The sequence below is a fragment of the Oryx dammah genome, unplaced genomic scaffold (assembly GCF_014754425.2).
Source record: "Oryx dammah isolate SB20612 unplaced genomic scaffold, SCBI_Odam_1.1 HiC_scaffold_12, whole genome shotgun sequence".
In the NCBI taxonomy this organism is placed as follows: Eukaryota; Metazoa; Chordata; class Mammalia; order Artiodactyla; family Bovidae; genus Oryx; species Oryx dammah.
In genome coordinates, this window is record NW_024070196.1 from 29,402,828 (window position 1) to 29,421,950 (window position 19,123).

Consider the following 19,123-nt stretch of genomic DNA (forward strand, 5'->3'; position numbering starts at 1 on the left):
TCTGAGTGAACTCCGGGAGATGGTGATGAACAAGGAGGCCTGGCGTGCTGCGATTCATGGGGTCGCGAAGAGTCGGACACGACTGAGCGACTGAACTAAACTGAACAACTCTACATGGAGCCACAAAGAACTGAATTCTGCAAACAATCTGAATGAACTTGGAAGTAATTTCTCACATAAAAGTACAAATAACCCCAGGATTTTTCTTGTAGGCTCAGAGTAGAGAAACTGGCTGAGCTCAGACTTCTGATTTATAAAATTAAATGATAAACTCATGTTGTTTTATAGCTGCCAAATTCATAGTCATGTGTCATGGCCACCATAGAAAATATATAGATTCTTTCATAGTTGTTTCATATTATCATAAAATAAAATCTTAAGACCATCATTTGTATTTTCATGAATTTCTCATTCATATTCTCTTCAGGTGTTAGTATCAAGGTTATGTTTTTTTCATAAAATGAATCAAATATTTCCTCTTTTCACCTCAGCTATTCAACAAATATTTGAATATTTACTATTAGTCACTGGAAACTGTATGGCTGAAATTATTTCAATTTTAGAAGAACTTGCTAATAAACCTAAGTTAAATCAGAGTTTGAAGATTATTTAAAATGGTCTTTAGCAACTTATATTCTTTCTAGTCAGTTTTGTTAATTTACATATTTTTCTAGAAAATTTCCCTTGTTTGAATTTAAATGTTCAAATTATAGGTCTGAAGTACTTTTAAAAATAAAAATTTCTCCATAATCAGTAAGTACACCCCCACTTTCACTGCAGCTAAAAATGTACATTTTCCTCTATATTGTCTTCCTAAGTGTAATCTTAGTTTTCTCAAATAATTGTATGATTAAAACCTCTTTTAGATCTAATTATTTCTTTCCGTATACTTTTATGGAAGTTTCACCCTAGTAAAGTAATGCTCAAAATTCTCCAAGCCAGGCTTCAACAATACGTGAACTTCCAGATGTTCAAGCTGGTTTTAGAAAAGGCAGAGGAACCCGAGGTCAAATTGCCAACATCTGCTGCATCATTGGAAAAGCAAGAGAGTTCCAGAAAAACATCTATTTCTGCTTTATTGACTATGCCAAAACCTTTGTGTGGATCACGATAAACTGTGGAAAATTCTCAAAGAGATAGGAATACCAGACCACCTGACCTACCTCTTGAGAAATCTGTATGCAGGTCAGGAAGCAACAGTTAGAACTGGACATGGAACAACAGACTGGTTCCAAATAGGAAAAAGAGTACGTCAAGGCTGTATATTGTCACCCTGCTTGCTGCTACTGCTGCTAAGTCACTTCAGTCGTGTTCGACTCTGTGCGACCCCATAGACAGCAGCCCACCAGGCTCCCCTGTCCCTGGGATTCTCCAGGCAAGAACACTGGAGTGGGTTGCCATTTCCTTCTCCAATGCATGAAAGTGAAAAGTGAAAGTGAAGTCGCTCAGTCGTATCCAACTCTTAGCGACCCCATGGACTGCAGCCTACCATGCTCCTCTGTCCATGGGATTTGCCAGGCAAGAATACTGGAGTGGGTTGCCACTGCCTTCTCCAAATAGGTTCCAAATAGGAAAAAGAGTACGTCAAGGCTGTATATTGTTACCCTGTTTATTTAACTTATATGCAGAGTATATCATGAGGAATGCTGGGCTGGAGGAAGCACAAGCTGGAATCAAGATTGCCAGGAGAAATATCAATAACCTCAGATATGTAGATAACACCACTGTTATGGCAGAAAGTGAAGAAGAACTAAGGAGCTTCTTGATGAGAATGAAAGAGGAGAATGAAAAAGTTGGCTTAAAGCTCAACATTCAGAAAATGAAGATTATGTCATCCGGTCCCATTACTTCATGCAAATAGATGGAGAAACAGAGGAAACAGTGGCAGACTTTATTTTGGGGGGCTCTAAAATCACTGCTGATGGTGACTGCAGCCATGAAATTAAAAGATGCTTACTCCTTGGCAGGAAAGTTATGACCAGCCTAGACAGCATATTAAAAAGCAGAGACATTACTTTGCCAACAAAGGCCTATCTAGTCAAAGCTATGGTTTTTCTAGTAGTCATGTATGGATGTGAGTGTTGGACTGTAAAGAAGGCTGAGTGCTGAAGAATTGATGTTTTTGAACTGTGGTGTTGGAGAAGACTCTTGAGAGTCCCCTGGACTGCAAGGAGATCCAGTAAGTCCATCCTGAAGGAGATCAGTCCCGAGTGTTCATTGGAAGGACTGATGTTGAAGCTGAAAATCCAATACTTTGGCCACCTGATTTGAAGAGCTGACTCATTTGAAAAGACCCTGATGCTGGAAAAGATTGAAGGTGGGAGAAGGAGGGGACGACAGAGGATGAGATGGTTGGATGGCATCACTGACTCAATGGACATGTTTGAATAAACTCCAGGAGTTGGTGATGGACAGGGAGGCCTGACATGCTACAGTCCATGGGTCGCAGAGCTGGACATGACTGAGTGACTGAACCGAACTGAACTTATGGAAGTTTATTTTGCTAACTTTTGTAACTTCATGAGAAATTTCTACCTCTAGCTTTATAAAAGCTATAGTAGATTCTATTAATATTATTGTTCACAGCCCAAATTTCCTAGATTAAAAGATCATGTAATTGTCTTCCATCTCACTTGAGCATATACAACTCCAGCCCATACACTTAGCCATGTGATTTGCCTTAGCCAGTGGAATGTAAGTAAATATACATAAAACCCACAAAAACAGCAATTTTGAACACAATAGTACACTTTAGCTCATCCTCCTGTTCACCCCATCTGCTGTATAAATGAATGAGCAAATGCTGTATAAGGGCTCCTCTTTCAGAATGAATACCAATCAAACAGAACCACACACACACACACACTTGCAGCAGCCACTATCAAGCAGTGTGAGAAATTTTTAAGGCTTTGAGACTTGGGGGGAAATTTTTATACAGAAAAGATAGTAACAGTGATTGGTTTATTGATTTCAAGCATTTTACCTAATATTTGCATTTACCTAAGACAGAGTTGATGCTTTTGAACTGTGGTGTTGGAGAAGACTCTTGAGAGTCCCTTGGACTCCAAGGGGATCCAACCAGTCCATTCTGAAGATCAGCCCTGGGATTTCTTTGGAAGGAATGATGCTAAAGCTGACTCCAGTACTTTGGCCACCTCATGCGAAGAGTTGACTCAATGGAAAAGACTCTGATGCTGGGAGGGATTGGCGCAGGAGAAGAAGGGGACGACAGAGAATGAGATGGCTGGATGGCATCACTGACTCGATGGACGTGGGTTTGAGTGAACTCCGGGAGCTCGTGATGGACAGGGAGGCCTGGCGTGCTGCGATTCATGGGGTCGCAAGGAGTCGGACACGACTGAGCAACTAAACTGAACTGAAGAGAGTCTTATCTCTCTAGGTGCATCGTTAAAATTTTGCCAACATTCCACTTAGATTTTCTAATTTTCACTATGATTTCTTCCTTGGTGAGTTATTTATAAAATATAGCTTTGTTACAAAACAAAAAGGGTTTTATTTCTATTATTAATTTTAATGTGTTTTATGCATTATTATGTTTTATGTATTATGCTTTAAAATTTGCTATACTCTGCAGTTGCTAGGTACAGAGTTGTTTATCAAATTATTCTTTTTAAATTACTTGAACATTCCTTATTTACTTAGGAGGTAAATTAAGTCACTATGACTAGATTTGTTCTATTAACTTTTTGCTTCACATATTTGAATATTCTCCATTAAATACATCAAATTTTAAGTTACACTTTTCTGATGAATTTCTTTACTTTTAATCATTATTTAAAAAGACACTCTCTAGCACTAGTAATTCTTTTTGTCTTCAAGTCTACTTTGTAACCTTATTCTGTCTGATATTAATATATGTACAAAAGTTTTTTCTCTACTTTTTATTTGATAAGTGGCTGGGTTTCTAATTTTCACCTTTAATTGGGGTTAAAAAAAGGCAAATAAAAAAATTTACCATCTTAACCATCTTAAGTGTATAGTTCTGTAGTGTTAAGTATATTCACCATGTTGTGGAACAGATACCAAACTTTTTTTATTAAGCAAAATTGAAATTCTATTCCATTTAATAGCTCCTCATTTCCCCTCACCCCATAACTACCACTCTACTCTTGTTTCTATGATCTTCACTACTTTAGTACTTCATATAACTGGAATCATACCGTATGTCTCAGTGACTCATTTCATTTAGTATATCTTGACTATCGATGTAGTAGCATGTGAGATGTCCTTCTTCCTTTTGAAAGTTGGATAATATCCCATTGCACATATACACCATCACTTTGTTTATCCATTCATCTGATAAAGGACATTTTGGGTTGTTTCCACTTTTTAGCTATTGTGAATACTGCTGCTCTTTAGTTTTGTAACTGCCATACTATTTCCCATAGGAGCTATACTATTTTATGTTTCCACCACCAATGCGAGCTTTCAATTTCTCCACACCCTCTCCAACAAATTTTGTTTTACCTTTTATTTTGAAAGTAGCCATCCTAATTAGTTTGAGGTGCTAACTCATTTGATTTTGATTTGTATTTCCCTTGTTGGGTAATGATGCTGAGCATACTTTCATGTGCTTATTGGCCATCTGTATATTATTTTTGGAAAAACGTCCATTGAGTCCTATGACATTTTCTAAACTGAGTTATTTTGTTGAGTTGTTGGGTTTCTTCATACATTCAATAGTATTAACATCATCAGTTATGATAAGCAAATATTTTGTTGTTTTGCAGACTGTCCTTTCATCCTGTTTTGTGTCTGTTAATACACATAAGTTTTTGATTTTCACGAATTCTAACTTACCCATTTTTGTTTTTTTCACATGTGCTGTTGGTGTTATATCCAAGAAATCACTGTCAAATCAAATGTCCCAAGGCTTCACGTCTATGTTTTCTTCTAAAGACTTTGGGTTTTAGGTTTTAGTCTTTAATCTGTTATTAAAATTTTTAGGTATTATGGTGATATGGTAAGGGTCCATCTTCATTCTTTTGCATGTGAATATTCAGTTTCCCCAACACCATTTGTTGAAGAGGTTGTCCTTCCCCCATTCGGTGGTCTTGGGATTCAAGCTCAAAATCATTACACCATAGAGTCAACTCAAGGGTTTGTTTCTGGGCTCTATAATTCCATTTGTCTATGTCTATGTCTATCTTTATGCCAGCAACACCGTTTTGATTACTGTAGTTTTGAAATGTATTTTGAAATCAACAGCAGGAGATTTCCAACTTTATTTCTTCTTTGTAAAGATTGTCTTTGGTTCTTCAGGGTCCCATGAGATTCCATATAAATTTCATTATCTGTTATCCTATTCTTGCAAAAACTGTCATTCAGGGATCACACTGAATCTGTAGATCACTTTAGGTAGTACTGACTTCCAATCCATATACACAGGATGTCTTTCCATTTACTTGTTTAAAAATAATTTTATTAAGATAAAATCCAAATATGGTACAATCTATCCCAGTGTATAATTGTTTTTAGTATACAATTTTGCAACCACCATCATAATCAATATTTCAACATTTTTATCACTCCAAAAATAAACCTAGTATCCACTAGCAGTCACTATTTTCTTTACCCATCCCAAAATCCACCCTAGGCAGCCACCAATTTAATTTCTCTCTGTTTTGGGTTTCAGATGAAGAGAATCATATAATATGTACTACTTTGTGATGGGCTTCTTTTATTTAGCATGATGTTTTCATGTAGCATTATCAGTAAATTCACTTTTTTCTATTGGCAAATAATGTTCCATTGTATGGCTATACCACCTTTATTTATTCATTCATCAGACAAAGAATATTTGAGTTCTTTACACTTTCATAATGCTGTAATGAAGATTTGTGTACAAGTTTTTGTGTGGACATATGTTGTCATTTCTCTCATGTATATACCTAGGAATAGAATTCCTGGGTCATATAATAACTCTGTTTAACATTTTGAGAACTGCCAAACTGCTTTCCAAAATAGTTGAACCATATTACATTCTAACTAGTAGCCCATTAAGACATTTATTTTTAAATGGGTATCCTCCAAACTTGAAAAATAATAACTTTTAAAACTGAAAAATAATCAATTATCTTTTCAGACACAAAAGTATCTTTAAGTACTTTCTCTCAGTTTGTGTTAATGTTAACCTGTAAGACACAGTTATTATCTTATACAGTTAATATTTATTTAGGTTTATTTACATATTTATCACTTGCTTTGCTCTATACTCCTTTCTGTACCTTTGGCATCTGGAATCACTTTTATTTCCATTTTGGAAATTCCTTTGATGAGGTTCTGCTGTTTGCAATTTCTCTTATATTGCACTCTCTTACTTGAAAGATATTTTTGCAAGGCATACAATTAGGTGTTGGTAGTTATTTTCCCTTGCTATATTAACATCATCAGTTCATGGTCTGTTGCATTCAAATGTTACTAGTGAGAAGTTAGCTGTCAGTTAACTGTCCAGCCGCTCTTCTTTAAAGTAACCACTCTTTCCCTGGCTACTCTACTCTGGTACTTCTCTGCAGCTCAGAAGATGTCCTAGGTATTACCTATTAAAACACTGACTCTGTCCCATTTACTCTCTTTCCTTCTGAAACTCTGAATAAATATCTATTTTAGACCATGATTTTTACTCTATATTCCATTTGCTTTTTACTTTTCTCAAAAATAAAAAGATTTATAATAAAATCCATTAAATGTTAACTTACAGAACTAGATTTGAAAGATACCAAATAATAGCAATGACTTTCTAGAATACCATTCTATACCCTCTTTCATATATTTTATCTTTTTGTCTGTTGATTTCTGAATACTTTCTTGTAACCTATCTTCCAGTTCACTGATTCTTTAATTGTATCTAATCTGTTGTTAATCCCTTTAATTAACTGAGTTTTTAATTTCAGCCTTTAACTGTTTTTTGCTTCTAGAAGTAAAAGGTTATTCTTTAGAATTTCTTTTTCCCTGCAGATATTCTTTAAACATAGTAAGCATAGTTACTCTATACTACGCTTAATAATTCTACTACCTAAATTTTTTCATGGTATGGGCTTATTGTTTGCTACTTCTGTTCATTTTCACATGTGATACCTTGCTCAGCACAACTAAGAAAATATGCTTTGTAGTCCTCAAGAGAGGCAGATGAGAAAGCAGTTATACCCTTTCACTAGGGTATAGTTTTCAGGTACCAATTCAATAGGGGAAGGGACTCCTGTTAGAACCCCTGACTCTGACTAGGCCACAGGTTTATCTTTTACTCTATATTTTGGGTGGCTTTTGAAAAGCTGAACTTCGCAAACTATCCAAACTTCAAAATGCTCTCCCGGGCAAAACTGGTATTTTAATCCTCTACTTCTCTATGGTTTTATTCTGATAACTTATCTTTCAGATCTGCAAGGATTTTAAGTTCATACTTTCTCATTTATTAGCAGGCCATTTTAACTGTCTTTAGCAATAAGGACATGTCAGAAACAGAAGGCCTATTCCTACTCTTTGGTACATACGCTTCAACATAGCTTATGGATTCAGCAAAACTCCCTTCACAAAGGCAGAAATGATCACCAAACAACCCTACCAATTTGGCATTCTTTTCATTCATACCTAAACTCAATCTGCCCAGCTTCCAGCATATCTGATTATTCTCTCCTCATGAAGACAGTGTCAGCTTCCACAACACCAGTTTCCTATACAACTCCTGAATGGTCCTTCCTCAAGATTCAGACCTGGGTCGTCTAATTTCTACACTTCCTTTGCCACCAATTTATCTTAAATTACCAACATACACCTCCTGGACTACTTTAATAGACTCCCAACCGAATTTCATCTGCCACTCTTGTCCCCATCTAATCCATTCTCTGCCTTAGTAACCAAACTGGTATTTCTAAAATAAAAATTAGATCACATGCTGTTGCCTGTATAAAATTCTTCAAGGTACTCCATTTGAACTTTAGGTAAATTCAAAATTACTTAACAAGGCCCACATGTTACCTTCTATGATCAGACACATGCCTATATATCTATAACTGTTCTCTTGTATAAATACTATAAACGCTTTTTTTAGTTTCTCAAATATACCAAATTCTTTCCCATCTCATATCCTTGACACTCGTTATTCCCCTTTCCTAGGATATGGTTTATCTGTTATTTGCATGGTTCATTCTTACCTATACTTTCTATCTCACTATAACTGTGACTTTCTCACAGGCATTCCCTTATAGCCTAATTCAACAGCACCTCAGGTACTTATTATTTTAATGTCTATTGTCCCAAGTATATGTAAGAATAGGCATGTAGAAATCCTGTTATCTTCCAATTTCATGCCCAGTACCTAACATGGTGTCACATACACACAGTAGGAGTAATAAATAATTAAATAATTGATTTCTCTCCCTCTATACAGACCCACAGAAGTACAATTCTAATGAGAAAGTATATGCTGAGCACAGAATTAGAGAAAAGAGGAATAAGTTAAACAATAGGGATTAAGTAAGACATAATTATGAACAGACCCATAATGCTTAAGAACCATATAGCCAAGACTTTTTTCCCTGGACCAATATTTTTTGGCTAAGGCAACAGATGAGGTAACTGAATTTAATTACTGCTGTCTACACTTTCAAGCAAATAGTCACCTACCAAGAGCATTTGTTTCAAGGTGACTTGAAATTTCATTATCTGGACCTCTGAAAATATCTTCTCTTAAAACCAGTATTATACACAGAGGTTCGGTTCTTCTGGTGAGTTCATAATGTTTAATCTGTAATTCATTATCCATTTTAACAAATATGAATTGAGTACTACTTTGCATCAGGAACTGTAACAACTGTGCTACAACTGGAGATATGGCTGTACAAAAAACAGGACAAAAATCCCTTCCTCACAGATCTGACATTTACATGATCAAAAGTGCGATACACAGAACGGCAGATGGTGAAGAACGATGCAGGATAGAGGAACAGGGAATGGAGGTAGGGCAATCTTAACCTATTGTAAATTTATTTTCTATCTCTTTCTGTTCCCAAAAGGATTTAAGTTAGATATTATTTATAGAACCTAAGTATCACAAATAATGTAACAATTCTTACACAAGTTAAGATTTCAACCAAGAAACTTTATAAAAATATACTTCCTTTCCCATAGCAGTAGGACTGTGAGAATTGCTCAGGCTCCAATTTACTGACAAGCTACCATATCCTGAGGCAAGATCTTCAAAAAGGCAGTGGCAAGACAAGAGGATAAAAGCAGTGATGGAAATTCCAGGAAGAACTGAGAAGGAAAGCACACTTCTTGATGATATGAAGCTTCACATACAGCCAGTACTGTAAAACCATGAGTTGGCTGGCTTTTCTAAAACCCTATTTCTAAAATCTCTTTCCTATTTGGCATATTATACAAATTTTCCTCATTATTCTAACCTCAAAACAAATATTTAATTTTGGGGAATTTTCTAATCAATTTAATGGCAGAAAAAGATCCTTTTAAATCCCTATCTATACCACTAAAAGTCATATAAAAGGAATGCAGACAGCCAGTAGACTACTCTAGACTCTCATATTATATCTTAGTAACTGGGGTAGGTATCAGGAGGTTGGGTGAAATTCAAGATGAAAAACTGGAGCAAACTTTCAAACAGGTCCTGCAACAAAATAATGATCAACAAGGAAAGACAGTCAGTGTAATCTTGTCTACTTGTCAACAAGTTCCACTGTCACAGAACATGCACCATAGACTAAGGTAAGAAGCACACAAAGGGCAACGAAAGTAACTACTTTCTGAAGCCCTGCTCACACAGCTGAAGTGATTATAGCCACATATGTAAAGAGCATATAAACTAAGCCAGTCCATAACTTTAGTTTTTATTTCTTCTAACGAGGAAAGGCCTTCTTATTACTTTCACTTGAAAAAAAGGTAGGATTTTTAAAATCAGGGAGTGCTAATATTTTTTGGTAATGAAAGCACTTATTCACTGTCATTTTTTTTTCACTGTCATTTTAATAAAATAACTTTTTCAGGTTGTAAATATCATATATTTTTAGGAATTTTTCAAATTAAATATAATTTATTTATACTCAAAATTTCATAAAATAAGGTCTCAAGTTTAGGAAAACCTAAGCAGCAACATGCAATCAAAACAAAGTTATCAATAGAAAGATGTTGGCCATAAACAATTACCTTTATGGCTGTGTGTTTGTTTTCATATTCTTCCATCCACAGATCCTGCTCATAATAATATAAACCATCGTTGATAACTTTAGCAAGTTCAGATGTAATTTTTGCTTGAGACATGTGGTAGCCTGTTTGATCTCCTCCAGGATGTTTTCTCATGTAAGGAGGTGTCTGAGTTACAATCAAAATCTTATTTAAATCTTGATCATCAATTTCATAATCCGAATCATTATCAGACCAATCAGTAAATGTGTTTTTTTGACCTTCTATTTGTTCCATCTCTTCATCAAAGAAAAAATCAAGTTCTTCTTGTTCTTGTTCATCTGGAAGATATAGTTGATTTGATGCCTCTTCAGGAAGAGATGGTGGTTCCTAGAGGAAGGAATTGGTATTTTATATGAAAACATTATCATCACTTTTATAATATATGTTGTATAACAATGTTAATGTAAGTAATATCAAGACTGTTCAATAACTGGATTAACAGTCAAATGCTAAAAGAAAATCATGCCAGTATTATTCTGGCCAGATAAATAATAAGCAATTGCTAAATACTAAGTTCAAGACTAAAAAAAACCCATAAAACTGAATAAAATTACAGCACACCAACTTATTTTACAGATGAGGGAAGAAATGGCCTATAAATGTGATATTGTTGGTCCACAATCTCAAAATTAGTCTATGAGTATGAACTAGACAACCAAAGTCGTCTTGTAGAACATCATGTGGGATCCTAGTTGCCAGACCAGGTTCAAACCCAAGCCCCCAGCAATGAAAGCGCAGAGCCCTAACCACTGGACTTCAGAAGTATTCCCAGAAAAAATATGGTCTTCAGACTTCCAGACTCAATGATTCTCCCTATTCTCAATCTTTTTACCTCAAAATTTCATGTTAAATTCACTATCACTCACCGAATTATTTATTGAATTTCCACCCTTATGAAAAACGTAAAATAGCTTACTGTTGGGTGACATATATAAAGTCCAAATTTGTAGATTCTAGATCCTCTGAAGTCTAACTTAATCTAGATTTTCAAACTCTCAGCACAAAGAAATAGATTTTTCAATGTTCTCATCTTCCAATGCCATGCTCTGATCAATCCTTATCCTTCAGTAAATGCTAACCTACCTATCCCTAGAATAAGACAGTTGTTCTCTCCAGAATTCCTATGCATGTGAATCTATATTCATTCATTTGGTCAATAATTATCTGGGTCCTCACGTGAACTGGGTACTGTTCTAGGTAGGAGATTATAACAATAAATATGACAGCAATTCTGCCCTGATGGAGCTAACATTCTAGTAAATAGAAGTTTTTACTTTCTTAAAAAAGTAAGCTTTAACACTCTGTGAATATAGTTAAAAACAAAACTACATATACTAGTTTTCACATTTGCAAAAACATGAAAAAAGTCTTAGAAAAACACCAAACTGTTAATAATGATAAAGCAAGGAGACAGTCTTTTGTTATTTGATATCAGTTATATATAAATTTATATTTTATATATAATTTTTATAATTTATGAGGAAGAGACCAAAAAAAGTAGGGGTTAAAGTGTTTTTTTAATGTGGAGGAAAACATGTAGATCTTGGAATAATTGAAAAATGGTACAAATTTTTGTCAATGAGTCCAGGATATGATCCTCCCAAGTTATCTAGGTTCACTATGACAAATACAGAAATTAATCAGGATCTTCAGAAAATCTCTTTTTGATACACAATGGAGAAAAGACAATCTCTTTAATAAGTGATGCTGGGAAAACTGGTCAACCACCTGTAAAAGAATGAAACTACTTTCTAACACCATACACAAAAATAAACTCAAAATGGATTAAAGATCTAAATGTAAGACCAGAAACTATAAAACTCCTAGAGGAAAAAATAGGCAGAATACTCACAGACATAAATCACAGCAAGATCCTCTATGACCCACCTCCCAGAGTAATAGAAATAAAAACAAAAATAAACAAATGGGACCTAATTAACTTAAAAGCTTTTGCACAACAAAGGAACCTATAAGCAAAGTGAAAAAGACAGCCTTCAGAATGGGAGAAAATAACAGCAAACAAAACTGACAAAGAATTAATCTCAAAAATATACAAGCAGCTCATGCAGCTCAATACCAGAAAAATAAATGACCCAATCAAAAAGTGGGCCAAAGAACTAAACAGACATTTATTTGTCCAAAGAAGACATACAGATGGCTAACATATAAGAAGATGCTCAAAATCACTTAGTATCTGAGAAATTCAAATCAAAACCACAATGAGGTACCATCTCACGCCAGTCAGAATGGCTGCTATCAAAATGTATACCAACAATAAATGCTGGAGAGGGCGTGGAGGAAAGGGAACCCTCTTACACTGTTGGTGGGAATGCAAACTAGTATAGCCACTATAGAGAACAGTGTAGAAATTCCTTAAAAAAACTGAAAATAGAACTGCCATATGACTCAGCAATCCCACTGGTGGGCACACGCACAAAAGAGAATTCAAAGAGACATGTGTACCAATGTTCATTGCAGTGCTGTTTATAATAGCTAGGACATGGAAGGAACCTAGATGTCCACTGGCAAACAAATGGAAAAGAAAGTTGTGGTACATATACACACTGGAATATTACTCAGTTATTAAAAAGAACACATTTGAATTAGTTCTAATGAGGTAGATGAAACTGTAGCCTATAATACAGAGTGAAGTAAGTCAGAAAGAAAAACACCAATATATTAAACACCAGTATATTAACACATGTATATGGAATTTAGAAAAATGGTAACGACTACCCTATGTGCAAAACAGCAAAAGAGACACAGATATAAAGAACAGACTTTGGACTCTGTGGGAGAAGCTGAGGGTGGGATTATTTGAGAGAATAGCACTGAAACATGTATATTACCATATGTGAAATAGATGACCAGTCCAAGTTCAATGCATGGAACAGGGCACTCAAAGCCAGTGCACTGAGATGACCCAGAGGGATGGGATGGGGAGGGAGGTTGGAAGGGGGTTTGGCATGGGGGAACACATGCACACCCATGGCTGATTCATGTCAATGTATGGCTAAAACCACCACAATGTTGTAAAGTAATTAGCCTTCCATTAAAATAAATTAATTAAAAAAATCTTATTTTGAGAAGCTGCCTTAGGCTTTTAAAATAACCCAAGGAAGAAAACCTTAAGTATGCTGAGTGTAACCACCATTGCTAATTCAAAAGCTATCTTTTCAAGACAGAAAAGACTAACAGACATAAAAAACTTATGGTTACCACAGGGGACAGTGGGGGTTGGGGTGGGATAAATTAGAATTTGGGAATCAACATACACAATACTATAGGGAGCACAGTGGTGAAGAATTCACCTGCCAATGCAGGAGAAACAAGAAACAAAGGCTCAATCCCTGGGTTGGAAAGATCTCCATGGAGGAGGAAATGGGAACCTACTCCATTATTCTTGCCTGTAAAATTTCCATGGGACTAAGCAAGCACATGTACACACACGTATAAAATAGATAAACAATAAGGTCCTCCTGCACAGCACAGGAAACTATATTCAGTATCTTGTAATAACCTATAATGGAAAAAAAATCTGAAAAAGGAGATATATAGATATATATATATATATATATATATATATCTGAACCACTCTGCTGTACTCTTGAAGCTAACACAACATTGTAAATTAAATGTATTCCAATTTTTTTAAAAAATGGCAAATAAGTAAGTACAAAGTTATCTTGGATCAGGGCTTCAAACTCAGCATTAATGACATGCTGGGCTTGATGATTCTTTAGGATGTGTGGTGGAGGTGGAGGTGTCCTGTGCACTACAGAACACTGAATAGCATCCCTGGCCTTCACATTCACAAGATGTAGTAGCACTTTAACAACCAAAACTGTCTACAGACATTGCCAAACATCCTATGCTGAAGTGAAATATCAACATCCTTTCCATTCCTCCAATGAAGAAACACCCTTAAGTCTTTCATGCTTTCTTTCTTCACACTTTAATATTAGGAATAAAGAGCCCTACCATAGTAATCTTTAATATTAATGATAGCCTTCTTCAGTCTTGCTACATTTGGGTCTGTTATTTTTTGTGACCTCTTCCTTTTACAGCTTACTTTGAATATTTGAATTATTTTAATGGCACTATTACCAAGTTTATTTTCAGTAAGCTTTTTTACTCTGAGTTAATTGTACATTCACTTATAAGAAATAGAAATCTTGAGGACTTCCCTGGTAGTCCAGCACTTCCAATGCATGGGTTGTGGGTTTGATCCATGGTTGAGGAACTAAGATTCCACATGCCACACAGTGCAGCCAAAAAGAAAGAAAGAGAACAGAAATCTCGTGCACTTTTTACCCACTTTTTCTCAAAGTTAACATACTGTAAAACTATAGCAGACTACCACAAGATAAACATTGATGTTACCTGTCAACCTTCCTAGGATTTCCATTTTACTTGTACTCATTTGTGTTTGTAGCTTACATCAGAGCCATTTTTTTAAATCACATTTCAAGTTCACGTATCCAACCATCAGCCAAAAATACAGCAGTTCTATTGCAAGAAACTCTCGTATTGTTCCCTAACTACCATCATCTCACTTCCTTGTGTGCCCCCAAGAAATTTATTATTTTTCTTACTGTAAAATCACCAAAACATAAACCAGACACGTATTCTTTACAATTATATGTAAAATAATTATACAATTAAGAAGGTTACATATAATGTGGCAGTTATAAATTCAAAATTTAGAAAAATGTTGTCATCTTTAAAAAAACTGAAATGTATTCAAACAAATTTCAAGTAAAAAGATTAAAGCAGAATATTTTAAAATCATACTCAGAAAAAAAAATCATACTCAGAAATAAAATAATTTTTTAAAATTGATATAATTATTTTCAACTACTTAGTAACCTGTAAGTTTTTACTGAAGGGCAATGGTTCCAAATTTTACCATTGTTTTAAACTTTACCAAATTTTATATATGTAACTGAAAAACAGTGGCCTTACAAGCCAATCAGGATATAGAATACAAACTTCACTTGCGTCATAACAACTTACCTTCAGATTCACTGGGGATGGATGATGTCTCTTTTTTACTTCTATCCAAGGTTCTGAATCCAAGTTGGGCAAACTGGTAGATAAACCTCTAGACATTCCTTGAAGATTACTTGTTTCTGCGTTTATCTTTAGGGTCAGTGGACTTCCAATTCTTGGAGAATTTGGGGCAGACTCTAAAATTTTAAGTTAGTTCTATAGTTAAAATAATGGTTTACTTACTTATAAAGCACATTTTTTCTTTACTTGGGCTTGATATTTTTTTTCTTCACAAAAACATGATAAATCAATCTCAATGATTTTCAATGATATTCAAACCCAAAGGGCTCTGTAAGATGTATAATGAAGCCAATGAATAATAGCAGCAATGTTATCAACCCCTACAGAGACACATTCATTCCAACCTGTCAAGAACATCAACGCCAGTCATTTACTAATTATGACAACACATTTATTTCAGTCAATTCTCTGTGAAATCTTAGGTTCATAAACTGCAATGAAATTAAGGAATCTTAAAAAATGCTATAAGCAAATAAAATGTCATTGGTTCTACCAGAATCTATACTAAGGCAGCCTTTTCTCCTTTTCCTAATAAGGTTTACTTAAATCCAGTAAACTGAATACTGTAAAAAGCATAATGTATCACATCATTAAAGTGCACTGCACTGGCAATAATATTTAGTTAGAATATTTTACAGTTCTGCTGGAATTTAAAATGCCTTTCTCCACAATTTAATGAAAGTAATTATATACTTTATAAAATACAAATCATAATTTCCTTTATAAAAATTTTTTTTCAAAAGTGGAAGAATATTAAGTTATAATGCATTATGCATTTGCTTTGGACAAAATGTGTTTCAGAAACAAATACTGTAAACTTCTTAGCATTATTTACTCAAAGCCAATTCCTTGAAAATACTGCAAAGCAGAATATAACATAAGAAAAAGTTGAATAAATGAATACCAACAATCCTTTTAATTTACTAAATGAAAATGCAAGGGCACATGCCAGGAGTTTGAGGAAGAGTATTTCAAGATTTTACGTTCATCTACTACATACTACAATTAGATGGATTTATTATCGTTTCCATGGACATGATTAGATCCAAGATTCAACCACCAAATTACTATATTGCTTTAAAAAGAAGCATATTATTTCATAACAAAAAAGGCTCTAAAACTGCACTGTTCAACACAATAGCCACTAGCCATATGGAGGTACGGAGCACTTGGAATGTGGCTACTTCTGAAATGTGCTCAGGATATAACTATAAAATATGCAGCAGATTTCAAAGACTTGGCACAAAAATAACATTGGTTCATAATTTTTAATGTTCTAACATTTGGATATATTAAAATTAATTTCATGTTTTACAGCTTTTAATACTATTTAAATTATTAGGATTACATGTGTGGCAAACTATTTCTACTGGACACTGCTGCTCTACAGCTTAATGGTACAAATTAATTGATCCAAAAAATTAGTATGAGTGAAAAGATTTGGACTGTTAGTATTAACATTAAAAGTTGTACAAAATGGGAAGAACATTAACTTCAGAGAACTCTATTACTGGTGCCATGAATTGGTTCTATTCATGCAGTGAATTAAGAACCAGCACTCTAGTAACTGGGAGAATTAACTAAATTAGTATGCAGAGTTCATGTATATATTAGAATAGTATCTGGCACAAGGCAGAGAAATCAGTTATCTACTATTTTTAACACAGAAATTGAAGAAAACCTGTAGAAACCTAAGCTTATGATTTAATCATCTCTAAATGCTCTTTAAGCTTGTATGTTTTTATGAAGTTATATGTCTCATGATATTCACAACACATGTGCTTATAAGTTAAATGACATTAAAATATCAAAGAGTTTGGTTAAGAAAACTTAAGAGTCTTTGATAGTTTTTAAAGAGTGATAGTGATAGTGAAGTCACTCAGTCGTGTCCAACTCTTTGTGACTCCATGGACAGTAGCCAACCAGGCTCCTCCGTCCATGGGATTTTCCAGGCAAGAATACTGGAGTGGGTTGCCATTTCCTTCTCCAAGGGATCTTCCTGACCCAGGAATCGAACCCGGGTCTCCCGCATTGTAGGCAGACTCTTTACAGTCTAAGCCACCAGGGAAGTCTTTTAAAGGGTGTTCACTATATAAACTAAACATAGGTTCTATATGATTTTCTATATCTTTTACAAAGAAAAGACTTCAAACTATGTGTGTGTAAATTTTAATAATAATGTCTGTGTGCTAAGTTGCTTCAGTTGTGTCTGACTCTGTGTGACCCTATGGACTGTAGCCCAGATTCCTCTGTCCATGGGATTCTCCAGGCAAAAATACTGGAGTGGACTGCCATGCCCTTATCTGGGAAACTCTAATCTTCCAAGATCAAATGAGTTTGAGTATGACTTGGATTATTTGACATTAAACTTGTTTATAGAAACTCATTGGCTGTGCAGTGGTTAGGACTCTGCACTTTCATTCACAGATTCAATTCCTGGTTGGGGAACTAAGATCTCAACAAGCCATGGGATGTGGCCCCCCCCAAAATTAATACCACTTAGTCATAGACAAAAATTAGACACATACTTTGAGATACTTAATAGGTTCTAATTTGTGAGAACCTAGAAAAAAAAGATTTTTTTCTAAGTTGAAAATTGACAACATGACTTTTCAGAGATAAATTACCATATATATTTCATGATATCTATTTCATGACATTATTATCCACCTTGAATCACAGCTTTGGGTAACTATACAGATTGACTTGATTCAGACAATATGTGCGTGCATGTAAATGAGTATATATTTAAAGAAACACAAAAATGTACAAACATTGATTTTATTCTTGTAATTTTATTAATAATGCATAAATGATTAATGGACAGGCATCATCAACTTGACTATCTTACCTACCCTGTTTCTATTCTACAACTGACCTAATGCCTGTTCATAAGGTTAAATATATCATCTTGGACCCCAAGTTTATACAATAAATTAATCTAACTTATACAGTCAGACATCATATATTTTTTAAAAACCTAAAAAAAGTCACTTGAAGTTCTCAAACTTTTAAAACACCTGCCCAAATTGCTTTCTAGCCAGAGAGGCACAGAGGGCTAACAATCAAAGAAATGCTCAATAAAAATATCTGTGAGACTGTCCATCAGTGCTTTATCGATGGCAGGTCTTTATAATGGTATATCAAAAATAGATTTCAAAGAGTAAAAAAAAAAAAATACTCTTGTTCATTTCTTAAGGTTTCTTATCCTTAATAGTCCACATTAATAAATCTCATAGTCCATGTGAAATATTATGACAATAGGTGAGTTACACAATGTACACTATACTGAAAACAGCAAAGGATCTAACAAACTGGGAAATTCCACTCAAGCCTATTTCTGCTTTATTGATCTGGACACAAGTACAGAAGTCTGGAAGGAAAAGACAGAATTTTGCAATATTTCCAGAATGATAATTAACTTTCCCACAGTGAATAAATTGCACATGCAGCCCAGGCTAATTACAAACAAATAGGCAGCTCCTATTAAAAACAGCAGGTCTCGGGTCTGTCTTTCATCATCATCACAAAGGTTATCTCCATTGTAGTGTTGGCCCAACCTCCTCCACAAGGAGTGGAAGTAGACAGTCTTGCAGAGAAGTCTGGTCGCTTTCACTTCTGCAGCACGATTTGTTCCAATATTTATAATGATATTTCATTGAGTCACCTATTCCTCTGCATATTCCGACGAAATGACATCCAAGAGCATCAGTAGATCATCACCCTGACTGAAAAAAGTTTAAGCACACATATTTTTTTCCCAAGAGGGAATGTCTTAAAAATGATCCAGGAAAAAATTCTTAACATTAAAGCAATTTTGGGAAATTCTAAA

General features: G+C 34.7%; 1 protein-coding gene across 4 annotated transcripts in view; it reads right to left on the reverse strand.

Annotated features, from left to right (window-relative positions):
* LARP1B (La ribonucleoprotein 1B) overlaps positions 1-19,123 on the reverse strand; it is a 121,536-nt gene that overhangs the window by 70,920 nt on the left and 31,493 nt on the right. For 2 of the 4 annotated variants that reach the window (XM_040250509.1, XM_040250510.1), the window contains exons 10-11: positions 15,235-15,407; positions 10,180-10,545 (exon numbers count right to left, since the gene is read on the reverse strand). In XM_040250509.1, coding sequence (XP_040106443.1) covers positions 10,180-10,545; positions 15,235-15,407 — 539 coding nt within the window. Of the gene's footprint in view, positions 1-5,421; positions 9,644-10,179; positions 10,546-15,234; positions 15,408-18,058; positions 19,020-19,123 lie in introns of those variants that run through there. The other 2 variants (XM_040250511.1, XM_040250512.1) reach the window with 2 other exon arrangements.